Source organism: Rhinopithecus bieti, unplaced genomic scaffold, assembly GCF_001698545.2.
Source record: "Rhinopithecus bieti isolate Rb0 unplaced genomic scaffold, ASM169854v2 scaffold_11252, whole genome shotgun sequence".
NCBI lineage: Eukaryota > Metazoa > Chordata > Mammalia > Primates > Cercopithecidae > Rhinopithecus > Rhinopithecus bieti.
Window position 1 is genome coordinate 2,295,876 of NW_016806895.1, and position 14,309 is coordinate 2,310,184.

At 45.9% G+C, this 14,309-nt stretch overlaps 1 protein-coding gene across 6 annotated transcripts in view; it reads right to left on the reverse strand.

Moving 5' to 3' along the window:
• Nucleotides 1-3,821: 3,821 nt before the first annotated feature.
• Nucleotides 3,822-14,309, reverse strand: part of DCAF5 (DDB1 and CUL4 associated factor 5) — a 121,997-nt gene continuing 111,509 nt past the window's right edge. For 4 of the 6 annotated variants that reach the window (XM_017878619.1, XM_017878618.1, XM_017878623.1 and 1 more), the window contains exon 9: nt 3,823-8,529. In XM_017878619.1, the coding sequence (XP_017734108.1) occupies nt 6,775-8,529 (1,755 nt within the window). In that variant the 3' untranslated portion in view covers nt 3,823-6,774. Of the gene's footprint in view, nt 8,530-14,309 lie in introns of all 6 variants that reach the window. The other 2 variants (XM_017878620.1, XM_017878622.1) reach the window with 1 other exon arrangement.

Here is a 14,309-nt window from a genome sequence, read left to right on the forward strand (position 1 = left end):
AGGGATGAAGCGGCAGAAACAGTGTTGTGTGTAACAGACAGAGGGTCCACACTCCAACCCCTCAGTGATCCCTCAAGCATGTCTGCTGGTCTTAGTAGGGAGTGAGGTTGCCTACTGGATCCCAAGTCAGGAGAGGAGAGGGAGGGTCAGTAGATCAACTGTAACTGCTGACTCAGCCAGCCTCATGAGAAGTTACGCCACACACCCTGGTTCAGCGGGGCCCCAAGCCTGGGACATCTCTGCAGGTCTCTCCAAAGGACAAGTTGGGGGAGTTGCAGGATTTGGACACCAGCCTGAGCAGAAGGAAAAATTCATCTTTGTGCCAACTCGCGCCCCCACAGTCAGCAAGACCTGGAATGAGACAGTCTGGGACTGTGGGGTGGAACAGCTGGGTGGAATGGCCAGCTGTTCCACCTATTGGCGCTGACCAGCCTTCCCCACTGAGGCTAAACTTGGCAGCTCCGGCCCATAGAATTCCAACCTAGGCAGCTGCTTGAGAAACAAAGTGCTTGAGTTTGCTTTGAGCAGGGATGTTTAAAACTAGGATAAAGATAACAGGATATGCGCTATAAGCTGCTTATCACAGCCAGTTTAGGAAAAAGACCATGCCAGGACCCAACAGGCAAGAAGAGAACAGCAATTTGAGCAGTCTTCTTGGGCCTGCAACTGGGCATATTCCATTTAAAACTTGTCCTTTCCTCTTCTGGCCCTTGGGTGCTTACAACCTGAAAGGTCTTCCCCCATTCTAAAGCCTCTGCATACCTACAACCTAATGATTCAGCTCCCACCCTCTGATCCCTTTTGCTTTTCTTCCAGTACCCCAACATGTTTATTGCTCTTCTCTAAAAGTCATCCAAAGGATTCATTTACATCTCCAGGGGGCTGAAACACCAGGACAGCATTCAGCAACCTGGAAGTGGTTAGAGTTGCTAAGCAAGGTGCAGAGACAAGTCACGTTAGTCTGAGTGATGATTTTCTAGCGGTGAGGGTGATCCAAGCACAGCTGACCCTGTGTTTTCCTTTTGCCAAAGGCTCCATCCTCACCCTGCCTCCTCACAGACCATATTCAGTTCCTTGCTACTGCTGCATGTTGTCATCAGAGTCCCCACTGGAGTCGTGCTGGGTGAGGGTGGGGAGGTCAAGGTAAGCACTTCCCCAACCAAGACCCACATCTTAGTGAAGGAAGCAGCAAGACGCGCGGAGAGCATAGCCTCAAAAGTCAAGCCCAGCCTCTCACTGGCTTTGCCTCTCAACCTCTAAAATGAGGGAGCTGAACTGGGTGATGCAGCTAACCACTCCCTTTCCTTCAGGATAAGCTCAGAAATGCTTATTTCGGCCTGGACTCTTCTCCGCCCTCCCCATATCCCCACCCTTGCTCTGGTTTCTCTTCTGGCAGATGTGTCTTATTTGAAAAGCTTTTTTCCCTAAGTATAATTCCATTGCCTCTTTTCCACCAGCAATTCAAAACCTTCCTCTCTCACTCCACTGCCTCTCCAAGTGCCACGCATGTGCTTCTGGGATCCAGGTTCCATCTAGATCTGTCCTGAGGGTTTAGTGGGCCAGGACTGCACTCTGACCCTCCTTCCCCTTGGACTAGTCAGACTTCTCTTTTGTTTTTATGGTTTGGCTTCTTCTTGAATCAGATGTTACCGAATGCATACGTGTGCACGCACACCCACACACCAATCCTGCATGGAAAACTCTGGTCAAAACTTTTCTTTGGCAGAGATGCAGAGCATTTCCATGGCTTGCCACTTTCCCGATTCTCTTAGGGCTGGCCCAATGCCAGATAGGAAACTTTTAGCTCTGAAGGCCAGAGAGAAGTTTGCCGTCCCACCTCCTGAGGCCTGTCATCTTCAGCACCACCATATTAAGACTATAGTTTAATAAAATCTGCCACTACTCACCCCAACCCCTGCAGACTTGCAGAAAGTGGAGAGCTGGCACCAAATCCCAGGAATCAATGAGGCTGTCAGGAGGTCCGGCACTCATGGTAAGGGTCGTCATAAGCAAGGAGCTGAGAGGTCTCTGTCAGCCAGGCCTCGCTTTGTTTTAAGCTCCCAGATTTCAGGTGGAGCCTCTAGACAGTTGGCTTCCCAAGTTGGAGGTGGTGTCCAAGGCCCCAAACTCTGCTTTAGTCAGGTCCACTGTAATGGGAATAGTTTACTCTTTTTTGTGTGTTTTCAGGTTAAGACTTACTGAGGTACAGTACATTCTTTCTCGGAAGGAGAGGTTACTTTCTCACCAGACTCCATCCAAAAAAGTCTTCCACATGGTGTGCACACTGGTATCAACAAGCAATGAAAGCAAAAAAGAGAGAATGTACTAATGATAGCAAACATTTCATTGCTTTCTAAACAGACATTGTTCCAAGCTATGTATAGCTTATATTATATAATTATTATATAATTAATCATTGTATATTATTCTATTATAGTTTGTATATTATATGACATATAGATAGTATATATATATATACATATCTGCTCATTTGATCTCTTGACAGTGTGCTGAACCCATTTTACAGAGGTAAAGCTTGAGGCTCTGAGCAGCTGTACACTTGCCAAAGATCTTGGCTCACTGGTTCTGGTGGGCACTACAGAGATGTTTTAAAAACGGGAGCTTATCAGAGTGAGAGCTAGAGAGCCTTCTGATCCCTAGGAGGGACACACAGAGGAGCTGGAACAGAAGGAATCGGATTTAAGTAGAGACTCCATAAGCCCAAAGGAGTCATTTCCCAACTTCAGTACTTTGAAACATTAGATATCCTATTTCCTTACAACATAACTGTCTTGCAGATAAGCACTGCTAGATCCTCTGCACATTCGAGTAAATCCTGTTGTGAACTGAACAGAGTAACTGCTCTTGCTTATCCGGGCCATGTTAGTGTAGGGCACAGGGAAGTTTAAGTTTTGTCTCTAAGCCTCCATTCTGAGAAGCATCTTACCACCATTGTTCTAACAACGGAATGCAGTTAGGATTCAGACAGGTTTTCGATCCACGTGCACTATTGCATGTGAGAAGCATCATTAAGAAATTCAAAATTACTTTTAACTATTTGAATTCATGTAATTTCATTCCAGTATGAGTGCTCAAGGACAAATGAGCACTCAGATCCGAATATCCCACCTGAGAACCATTGGTTCAAAACCACTATCCTGCTGCTGCTGCAAGGCTGGGACTCACTGAGCCTTACTTCACCTTGGTGTTTCAATTGTGGCATGCTGTCTTGCTTAGGTCATGGGGGAAGGACAGTCTTCCTTTGGAAGCATCTGTTTTCCTGACAAGCCTTGGTTGACAAGAATTTTTCAGTAAACTATAGCAGGCAGCTTTACAGGCAGGAGATATGAGCTTCGCGCTTTTTTTTTTTTTTTTTTTTTTTTTTTTTTTTTTTTTTTTTTAAAGTTTGCAGTGCATGCCTGGGGCAAGGCAGGAAATGCAATTTGGTATTCGGAAACATCAGAAAATATTTCTTTGGGAGCCGTTTGTAATGTCACTTCACTGCATTGTTCCCTCTGTTCCAACTAATAAAATTATCAGTTCCAGGGTCTCCCTATCTTACATCCCTTTAAACACGGTAAAGGAGACCAAATAAATACCTCCTCCTACCCTGCATTTTGTTGTCCAGATGTGACCTTTGTCCCAACACTTAAAAGTGACAATGACCATTGTCATGGATGTGGAACACTGCAGTTTTTCTTCTAGTTTTCAGCATAGCTTTCAATCAAGTTTCCAACTAGATAAGAATTAAAACAGAAAAGAAATAAAGGAGAGGTGTCTAAGCAACCAAGTCTTCCCTGGAAGAGAAGAGGAAGACGTGAGAAGTGAATAATAGGTTTATTTGCATATACACAAGAGGAGTTAACTGTTGCTGGGTGAGAAGGAGGTAAGGCTTCAGCAGAGGAAGGCACCTTGACAGACAAACAACAGACTCTCAGCTTATTAAATCAAGCATAGTCACAAACTTCACTTGCCCCAAGCCAACAACTTATTTAACTCATTTACCTGCTGTCCTAGAGAATCACTAACACAACCAGCTGGAAAACAGAGAGAAATGATTTTTACATATCTGGACCTGCCACTTAAAACTTTATGTACAGGATGCAGGAAAAAAACTTAAGAGGCACTTCCAAATAGTTCTTGATCTAATCAGTGCCATCTGTTCTGCTATTAAAAATATCTATTATGGAAGAAATTGGGTATTAAATGCGCTGTCAAAGTTGGGGCCTCAATTCTAAACGAGTTTAGGCAAAGGTACTCTAAAAGTGGTTCCTGCCAGGTATCCAGACCCACAACCACAGACACAAAAATCTCTGGAGATGAGGGTGGAGCAGCTATAAAGCAAGCATTTCTCACCCTGCTCATGTGTGTGTCTTATGGGGCCTATCACCTGGTGAGCTGAGCCTAGGATGCTGGGAAGCCTCTGCCAAGGATGGAAGGCATACTTACTAAAAATGATCTTTCTTGGCTTCTCAAGTTAACCAGAATAAACTCCGACTTCTCTTTTGAGTACCCAAATGAGATTAAGGCTTTTAACATGAAAAGACCATATTCTGCATTTGGGAATTGTAACTACCAAGCAGCTAGTTCCTAAGGGAACTTTAACTACTTCTCTTCAGGAAGATTCGTGGATTGTCCTTTGAGAAGTCAGAAGAGGCTATGTGCTGATGAAAATAAAATAGAATAGAATAAAATGAAGGACTGGGTGTGCTGACTAAGAAGGGGAAGAGAAACACACACTGAGTGATCATATTTTTTTTTTTTTGTATATAAAGGATTAAAAAATTCAAATTTAATACATTTTGGAAAAGCAAATGTAAAATGACTTGGGCTTATAAAACCAGCATTTACAATTATCTGTGAATAGTCAAAGACAAATCATAGAACCAATTTGATTACAAATCCAAAGTAATTCTAATATTGGTTACAGAATCACTTTCCCACTCCCCCAGTAAAAGTCCAGGTGTTAAGTTGTACACACCCCCATGCTACGCACACTCCTTCATCTCCTTCTCAGTGTTTTCATACCCCAGCCACATCACACACACCAGGCACATCTTCTCTTTCACAGAGCTTATCAGGATGGTATCTCCTTTTGGCTTAAATCAACCCCCTTGTGTTTATAAATACCCCCCCCCCCACCCCCCAGTGCCTGAATTCATCCACGTCTTCTGCCTTCATAGGCAGCCTCCCCTTGGCCCCAGTTCCAGCAGGACAGGCCTTCCTCTAAAAGGAAGGCTGGGGCAGTGAGGCCACACTAGTCAGTGTTCGGCCCTCCCTGCACCAATCCCAGCTGGGCTCCTAGTTGTCTAGCACCTTTGCACTCAAGAAAGTTATACTGTTTCTCTCTCTCTCTCTTCCTCATTTCTTGCCAGTATTCTGCCTTTTCATAACATTTATGCCAACAAGATATGTGGTCATTCCTAGACCTTCCTGTTTTGCACAACCCTTCACAGATAACCAAGTGACTACAACGCTGAAAATCTGTTGCTCTTTTCTCTTCTAAACCTGTATCTACCTCAATAAAACTGAGTCTTTTATGGGAACCAGAAGACTTAAGACTCATGGGAACCAGCAGTCATAAGCCGGAGACTCCTCTCCCTTACCCTCTGACTCTTAATAGACCTACTCAATAAGAATCTGTTACCTTGAGACGCCTACTGCTCTGCAAAGTCTAGTGAGAACACCACAGCCTCTATCAACTGCAAGTCTGAGGGAAGATGCCAGTCCCATCAAGTCTGACCAATGGTTCTGGGTTGAGTTAAATGAATATAGTACCACATTCTGCTCCTCACTAAGCTTCTTCATTAACACACCTATAACAACTACTTTAGTAGTCTGAGCACAAAGCTCTGGAAAGCTGTCTTTGCCCTTCTTTCACTATGCCTCGATCCATCACAGGAGCCAAGGAAGCACCTGCTGGCCTTGTGAGTGCCTCTTAGGATCTAGCACCTAACTGGTTAAAGTCTGTTATCCATGACTAGCTCTATTTTATGGCCTTCATACAGTACATGTTGCAGCACTGCTCAATTTGCAAACAGTGAAATTTATCAGGAATCTATATTCTCTTGAATCTGAAGTGCTAAACCTCTCATTAGCATTAAAATTTCTTTTTTATAGTATGTCCACATTAAATGCTCAATAAAGAAGTGTTACTTAGAGAAAACATGGAAGATTTCTTTAAGAAAGGAACCATGCTTTCCTCTCCAGTGCAGCCAATGGGCTGAAGGCCTGTTTCCATTCTCCATTCTTCCAGCATAAATCTACAACTCACTGGCAGCACAACCTGATTTAACAGGCACCCATCATCCAGACCAGAACACCTATGGCATGTAAACAAGGTGAGATGGCAAAAAGTACAAATTCATAGGTCCTTTCTGATGGAGAACTGAAAGAAAGGTCTTATGAGACAATGAGCGCACACGTGCCAGTGTGCGTACACAAGAACAAGTCGAACGTCTCAACAAAGATTTACTTCCACAGAGCCTTGCGCGGCACACTACGCTCACGCCTCACTAGAAAGGAGTCACTTGGGTTGTTTTTTTTTTTCCCTTTCTTAACACAGCACAAGCCAATGGCCAGCTAGACATTCAGACCCGTTGTTGAATGTTGGATAGAAGGGAGCAGCATCAGACACAAAATTTCAGGCCCTGGTTTCATGTGCCTTTAATACTTTGTTTCCTTTCCTCTGTATTCACTAAACAGATTTTTTTTTTTTTTTTTTTTTTTTTGGTAAGGCTACTTTTGTAGCTTTTTGTTTTCCCTTTGTATTTATCATGTTTTTAATTTCTTCTCTGAGGAGGAATTCTCTGAATCTGTATCTTCCAATTCAATTCGGTGCCTTTTGAGGCCACTGTGGCCATGAACAGCCCTGCTGCTATCTATGGCTGGGGTGTCAGTGGGGTCCTCTCTTGTTCCAGCATTGGGGGTCTCACAGGCCATTTCAGACCCACAACAATCTTTGTGTAGGAGTGTCCCTGTCAGGGACAAGTTATCAAGGTCAGTGTCTGTGTGTCCTGGGGAAGAGTAGGCTACCGCCTCCAGCTCCCCCAAGTTCTGCCCGTTATTGTGAGGGTGAATGGGACGAGGGTGTAAGCGTCCATTGTTGTGGTTGGCACAGATGGTTTCGAGGCTCCTCTCCTCACTGTCATCAGACTGGGTCCTGGGACAGTTGCCAGACCCGCTGTTGAGAGTGGAGCCAGATGCCTTGGGGACAGAAGGAGAAGGCGGCTCCTCAGCCCGACTACTCAGGGCCTTTCCATTGAGCTTCTTGGTTTCAAAAGGGTGCTCTACAGAGCCGCTATTGCCAGTGTCCTGAGAGGTACCTTCTGGCACCTCTGCCCAAGCATGGCTGCTGTGCTCATGGCCTGGGCCATTGCTGGGATTTCTAGGAGTCTCTTCTTTAAAAGCGTCCTTGCTGCAGCCTTCAGGGGGCAGGTCCTGTTTCCTCTGGGCCATTGCTATGTTTAGACAGGCTTCCTTACTGGAAGAAGGGGCTGGGTTGTCTTTGTGGCTGGTTCCTGCTCTCCCTTCATCTGCCTCCCCGGTCACCAAGGAGGTCTCTCCATCTTTGTTATTTGAGTAGGAGATATAAGAGTAGCGGAGCCACTTGTAAGCTTTATAAATTTTCCGCTCAACTGATTCTATGTCAGAAGTCGGTGAGGCCCGGCTTGGCTGAATCTCTAGTGTGGAAGTGCTCCGCTCAGGAGATGAGGTGGGGGAGGAGGAGAGGTCATCCACTTTGATCTGGGGGTAATCATAGTTGTCTTCTCCAATGTAAGTGTTGGTGGGCTTTATTGGGGCACTGGGCCTGTCTTCTCGGGTTGCCTTCTGTCGGCGCCGCATGGCATTCCGCTGCCAGGTAGAGGCTCGGCGTTCATTCAGCTCCTCCTCATCCTCGGAGCTGCTAGAGCTGCTGGAACTGCTGGATTCATCTTCGGGGCTGGGTGACCGTGGCCGGGGAAAGAGATCTGTGTCTAGTTCTACCTCACAGACATTCTCCTCAGAATCGGACTCATTGGAAAGGGCCAGGAGGCGTTTGTCTTGGTAGCGCCGCAGAGCAGACAGACGCTGCTGGCGAGAGGCTGCGTCCTCACACGTGGGTGTTGGTGGAGTTGAGGCTACTGCGTTTGTGGTGGTGACCCGCAGGGGCCCCAGGTGGAAGGCGTTGTCAGCAGACTCATCTACTGTGGGAGGCGGGGAGTGAGGCAGTGAGGCTGAAGACTCTGAGTCAGTGTAGCCTGAGCGCTCGCTGACCCCTGCGTGCAGTTGCAGGATAGTACTCTCACTGAGGTCACTGTCTGAGTCAGAGCTCCAGCCCTCGATCTCTCGGCGTACCAGGGAGTCAAAGAAGGCCATCATCCGCGGGTCTTCCTGGACCGACTGGTTGGCGTAGTCATGTGACAGGCCACTCCCACTGTTCAGCACAAGGCTGATGTACTCTTCATGGGTATAGAGGCAGCGGGAATCGTCCTCAATCCGACCGTCGAGGTCTCCAGTACATCCTGGCTGCTTGTATGGGCTCCAGATCTGCACAGAAAATGAAAACCAAAGCAACAAGGAGTAACTGGAAAGTATTCTTTCACTGGTGGTAATAAAGAACACCAAGGCAGAACTTCCCCAGACCCTCCCTGTAATTTAGCTAGGACTTGCTAACCAACTTAAAAATATGTTCTTTACTAGACTGGATCATGTGGGCTGTGTATGAAAACTGAGGCTTTTAGAATCAGATGTGGGGAAATGCATGGTTTAGAACACAGTATTAGTCTAGTGTCAAAAGACCTACCTAAGTCCTGTCTCTAGGCCCAGGGTAATCACATACTTTCTCCACCAGAATCTTCCTCCCTTTTAGTTTCATCTATTAGTAGTTGGACATTATAATAATAATCCTGGAGGATAGAGAATGACTTGAAGACTGGCCAAGGTGTTAAAGGCTTTCAGAAGACTGAAGCTGTGCACAGAGCTACCACTTTTCTGAAATGTAAACAGACCCAGCACTCAGCCCTCTATGGTAGTTAATATCTGAGCCTATGGCTCCACTTCTGCCCAACTGCAACATTCCTATTTTTAACTAATGGGAATTGCTCACTGGAGCTTGATAAGAATAGCCAACTGCCTACACTGCAGTTCCCTCTTGGATATACAGGCACCAGTTACCCAGGAAACTGGGTTCTCTTAACCAGGGGGCTGCTGGCTTGCTCCCCAACAAGTCTGTTAGCTATAGGAGTAGGTAGGACACATGCCCCAAGGACAGGTAACTGCAGCCCCACTCATAATACCCCTCTACTCCATGGTCAGGGGCATGGACTCATAGATAAAAGGCAGCAGAGCTAGGACTCAAACTCAGGTCTGCCTGACTTAAAGGCTCAACTTTACTGTTATGCAAAATTCAAGTGCAAGGTAATTAAGCTGTCACTGCAAATGAGAACGATTAGCTCCACCTGACTGCCAGACTGGTTCACAGCAGCACAAAGCAGCCCAGTTACATCAGCCTGTAGTCATGGCAACTCAGATGAAATCCTAGGCAATCTTCTTGCCTGACAGGCTGGTGTCTATCTTTAGATGACATCCAACCCAAAAAACAGTGGCCCCTCATTCCCCATCCTTCATCTAGACCAAGACTTCGTTTCCCCAACTGCTATCTAAGGACAAATGCACCTCCCTGTGGGAATTCTCCTGAGTCCCATTCCTGCCATGCTTTACTTGGCAATTCCTGAGAGATGGTGTCTCTGCAGAGGACCCCCCAGTTCCAAAGAGGCTGAAGAAACCTTCTAGATTAGCATCTCTCCACCAGTTCCCAACTCAGATTCATTCCTCCTTCAACTTTTTTCCCTACCCATAACTGTAGATGTTGCTCAGATGTTCTCTCCTCTTCAGCTTCATAATCTCACCCTAGAGAATTTTAAGGGATTGGTTTTCACTTTGGAGTACACAAGAATCACCAGAAGAGCAATTATAATGTTGATTCCTGAGTCCTACTCTTAGAGGTTCTGATTCAGTAAGTCATGAACAGGTATCAGAACCATGCATTTTTAACCACTCAAGGGATGAATAAGTAGGGAGACCAACTTTTGAGAAACACTAGACTACAGTTAACATAAAATAAGTAGAATAAAACAAAGGGTTTATCTGAAGGTTTACACACGGTCTTCAGCATGTGGCTTAAGCTATTATTACTATCTCTGCAAACAGATGTCTAAGGGAATAAAAGAGATTGGTGGCTTAGAAAGGAAGCTGAGAGGTCCAAAAGGGAAAGCTCTTAGGATTTTTTTGTTTTTTTTTTTTTGCATCTTATTCGTAATTCTGAGCCAAATCTCTCACCTCTCCAGTTTAAAAGTGGTAAAATGTCATTAACCATGTTCTCTAATATAAAGATAAATCTATTTGTACCTCACAGAAACTCACGGAACTCAGATTTAATCAAAAGCTACAAAACTAACAATCAGGTGAGATGCTGCGCTTAACTCCTCACCAAGCCCATTTTTATGGTTTTATTTATTTATTTATTTTAATTTATTTATTATCTTAATTAATTCAATTTATTTATTTTCGCGCGACAGAGCTCTCGCGCTCTGTCGCCCAGGCTGGAGTGCAGTGGGCGCGATCTCGGCCTCACTGCAAACTCTGCTCTCCCGGTTATGCCATTCTCCCTGCCTTCCAGCCCCTCCCGAACAGCTTGGGGACTATACGGCACCCGCCAGCTTGCCCTGCCTAGTTTTTTGTATTTTTTTAGTAGAGAGCGGGGCGTCTTCACCGTGTCGCCAGCGATTGGTCTCCATCTTTCTGACCTCGTGATCCGCCCGTCTGTGGCTTCCCAAATGCTGGGATTCACAGGCTTGAGCCACGCGCACGGTACCTAAGCCCATTTTTAAGTTCCAATGTAGTTACTACCCCAGCTCCACATTTTCCTTCAGGAATCGAAAGTCATAACAACCGAAAGTTAGTTTGTGTTTGGGCTCTGGCCTGTATTAGCTTGAGGTAGACTGTTCATGTCCTGAAGCCTGGAGTAAGTGGAGTTGAAATGCAGGATTTGAAGAGGCAGGAGTCTGCAGTGTGGATTCCACTCACCCTCCTAGTTACGTCGGTGATACTCAGCCTCTTCCTCTAAACGTCTCAGATAGATGGTCCTGCAATCCTAAGATTCAGAGCAAGCAACAAAACCTTCACTCCAGACTGCCAGTCCTTCAATCCTCAAGAGACTTACAGCACTTCAGGAGTAAGGGGAGCGCAGGTAGGTAACCCCAGCCCTGTCATATCTCCTGCGTGCCCTGAGGCAAATGACCTCACACCTCTGAAAGCCTGTTTCTCATATGTGTAAATGAGAATGATACCAAAGCCTACTACCCAACCACCAGATAACATTGAATGTCTCTCTTTCATTCTGCAATTCGAACTGCGTCACCCAGAATGTTAAAACCACCCTCGAGCAGACTTCTGAACAATTATAGTACCTGACCGCTCCTATTTTCATTGGTCCTCAATATTAATATATCATATGCCAAACCCATTGTGAAATTGGTAATTTCTTTGCCGTGGGAACAGTTAACAACTATGAAGGGAATCAAGTGAAAAAACCACTTCCCGTTACATGTTAAATGTGGCAGTCAGACGCAGGTGGCTCCAAGCTTTGTAAATCCCAGCACTTTGGAGGCTGAGCGTGGGTGCGATCACTTGAGGTCAGGAGTTCGATAGACCAGCCCTGCGCCAACATGGTAAACCCCTGTTTCTACAAAAACCACAAAAAATTACGCGCTGGGCATGTGATGACAGGTGCCTTGCTAGTTCCAGCTACACAGCAGGCGCCTGAAAGGCAGGAGAATTCGCTTGAACCCAGGACGAGGAGGTCTGCAGTGAGCCGAGACGCCGCCCACTGTACTCCCAGCTGGGCGACAAGCGCAAAACCCCTACAAAAAACAAAAAAAAAAAACTATACGGCGCGGGGGGCTATATATAGTATATATACTATATATAGTATATATATATATATATGGCTAGACATATCTCCATCATGGGGCAAAGTTCATGAGAAAGAGCCAGGACGTTGGCCCAGGGCGCAGTGGCTCACCGCCTGTAATCCGCAGACCACTTTGAGCGCCCGAGCACAAGCAGATCACAAGGTCAGGAGACTTGAGCACCTATCCTGGCTAACTGTGGGATGGGAAAACCCCGCCTCTACTAAAATACAAAAAATTAGCCGGGCGTGGTGGTGGGCACCTGTAGTCCCAGCTACTCCGGAGGCTGAGGCAGGAGAATGACGTGAACCCGGCGGAGCTTGCAGTGAGCCGAGATCGCACCACTGCACTCCAGCCTGGGCGACAGAGAGAGACTCCGTCTCAAAAAAAAAAAAAAAAAGAGCCAGGCGTGGTGGCTCACACCTGTAATCCCAGCACTTTGGGAAGCCAAAGCAGGAGGATCGCTTGAGCCCAGGAATTTGAGACCAACCTGCCCAACATGGCAAAACCCCGTCTCTACACAAGAATACAAAAATTAGCCAGGAGTGGTGGTGTGCATCTGAAGTCCCAGCTACTCAGGAGCCTGAGGTAGGAGGATCACCTAAGCCTGGGGAGGTTGAGGCTACAGTGAACCATGACTGTGCCACTGTACTCCAGCCTGCTGGGTGACACAGTAAGATCCTGTCTCAATTAAAAAAAAAAAAAAAAAAGAAAAGAAAAGAAAAGAAGGAAAAGAAAGAAAGAAGTGAAGAGGCAAGACGAGAGATGAAACAAATATTTTCCTCTCCATGCACAGTGAAGTTTAGCTTAAGGGGCTCCTGAGAAAAAGGATGCAGTTCAATTCTTATTCAAACATCATAAACACGGAAAACAATTAAGTGACAAGTGTTTGAGTTACACAAGTGATCACGACACACTTTTATTTTTGGGAAAGGGTCTCGCTATGTCACCCACGCTGGAGTGCAGTGCATGAACACGGCTCACTGCAGCTTCAATCCTGGGCCCAAGTGATCCTCCCACCTCAGCCTCCCGAGTAACTGGGACCATAGTAGGCACCACCACACCTGGCTAAGTTTAAATTTTTCGTAGAGATGGGGTTTCCCTGTGTCGTTCCTGACAATGGGACTCTTCTCCTAGCCAGGAAGGTGGCAGTAAAGGACAAGGACAGAGAGAAGGGTGAGTAGAGAGAGAAAAGCAGGTCTCAGGCTGTACCAGAACGTGTTGGCTAATGCTCTGTGAGCCACTGATCCTCTCAGAAATAGCAGGCAGGAAAGTGACATTTATTAAAATAGGAGTTAGGCACAGGTAATTCATAAGGCATTCCTGGGTGGCAAGTCACTGTCAGCACCCTCATTTTCCAGATGGGAGACAGAACCAAGGGTCGAGACTCAGTGGCCTTTCAGGATAATGTAAGTGCAGGGTGAGGCAGTAATTCCAATTGAGATGAGGCCAGCATGGCTGTTGGTCTCATCCTTCTCCTTACCACCTCCCTTCCTGCAATGCTTAGTGCTATGTCATTCCCAGCCAGACTGTGAATGGGGATGACACCTATGAGACAGCAAAGCTGAGGACTCCAGAGCTTTCTGCTTTCCTTCTCACTATGATCATCTGTACATACTTAATGTTTCAAAGGGCTAAATGTGCCTCCTGGTGGAACAGGGTTCAGATCCCATGCAAACCAGGGAGCGGTGAGCTCCATAGTTCAGTCTGGATAACCTCACAGAGAAAACACTTTTTTCTTTTTCCTCTGAGAACCTGGCTAGTTTGCAACATACGACATTTAGGGTAAGGACTTCAGTTGACTAAACAATAAATAGGGAGACTTATCATAGAAGCATCCCAGAGTGCACACTCAAACAGGAATTCCTCTGGTAAAGGAGATGGCCAAGCAGAAAGTTCTCTGAGAAAGAGAATCACATCAACAGGCCTGGAGAGGACACATTACAACCCATCAGTCATCAGCCAAAGGAAAGGGGAAAGCAATGCAAGGAACTGGACCATTTCAATGACTGTCCTGTTGAAAAGATCGAATCCAGCAGGGGAATTGGGCTGCTTGCTGCCTTCCCACCAGCATGGCAAATGTGGTGGTATACTGGGAAGAACAAAGGGCAGGGGGCTCTATCCTAGCTTTGCCACCAATTAGCTGTGTGACCTTGGACAGTTAATTTATAATTTAAGTCTCATCATCTGTAAAAAGAAAAAGTCAGTAAAAATGATTTCCTCATTCTAGCCCCACAGGGAAATGTGTGCTGCCATGAAAGTAAGCTCTGATCCATAGGACCAGCAAAGCCTAAATCAAGGAAGTTGGACTAAGGGCGAATAAAATACTGACCTACATGCCAATATTATATATACATA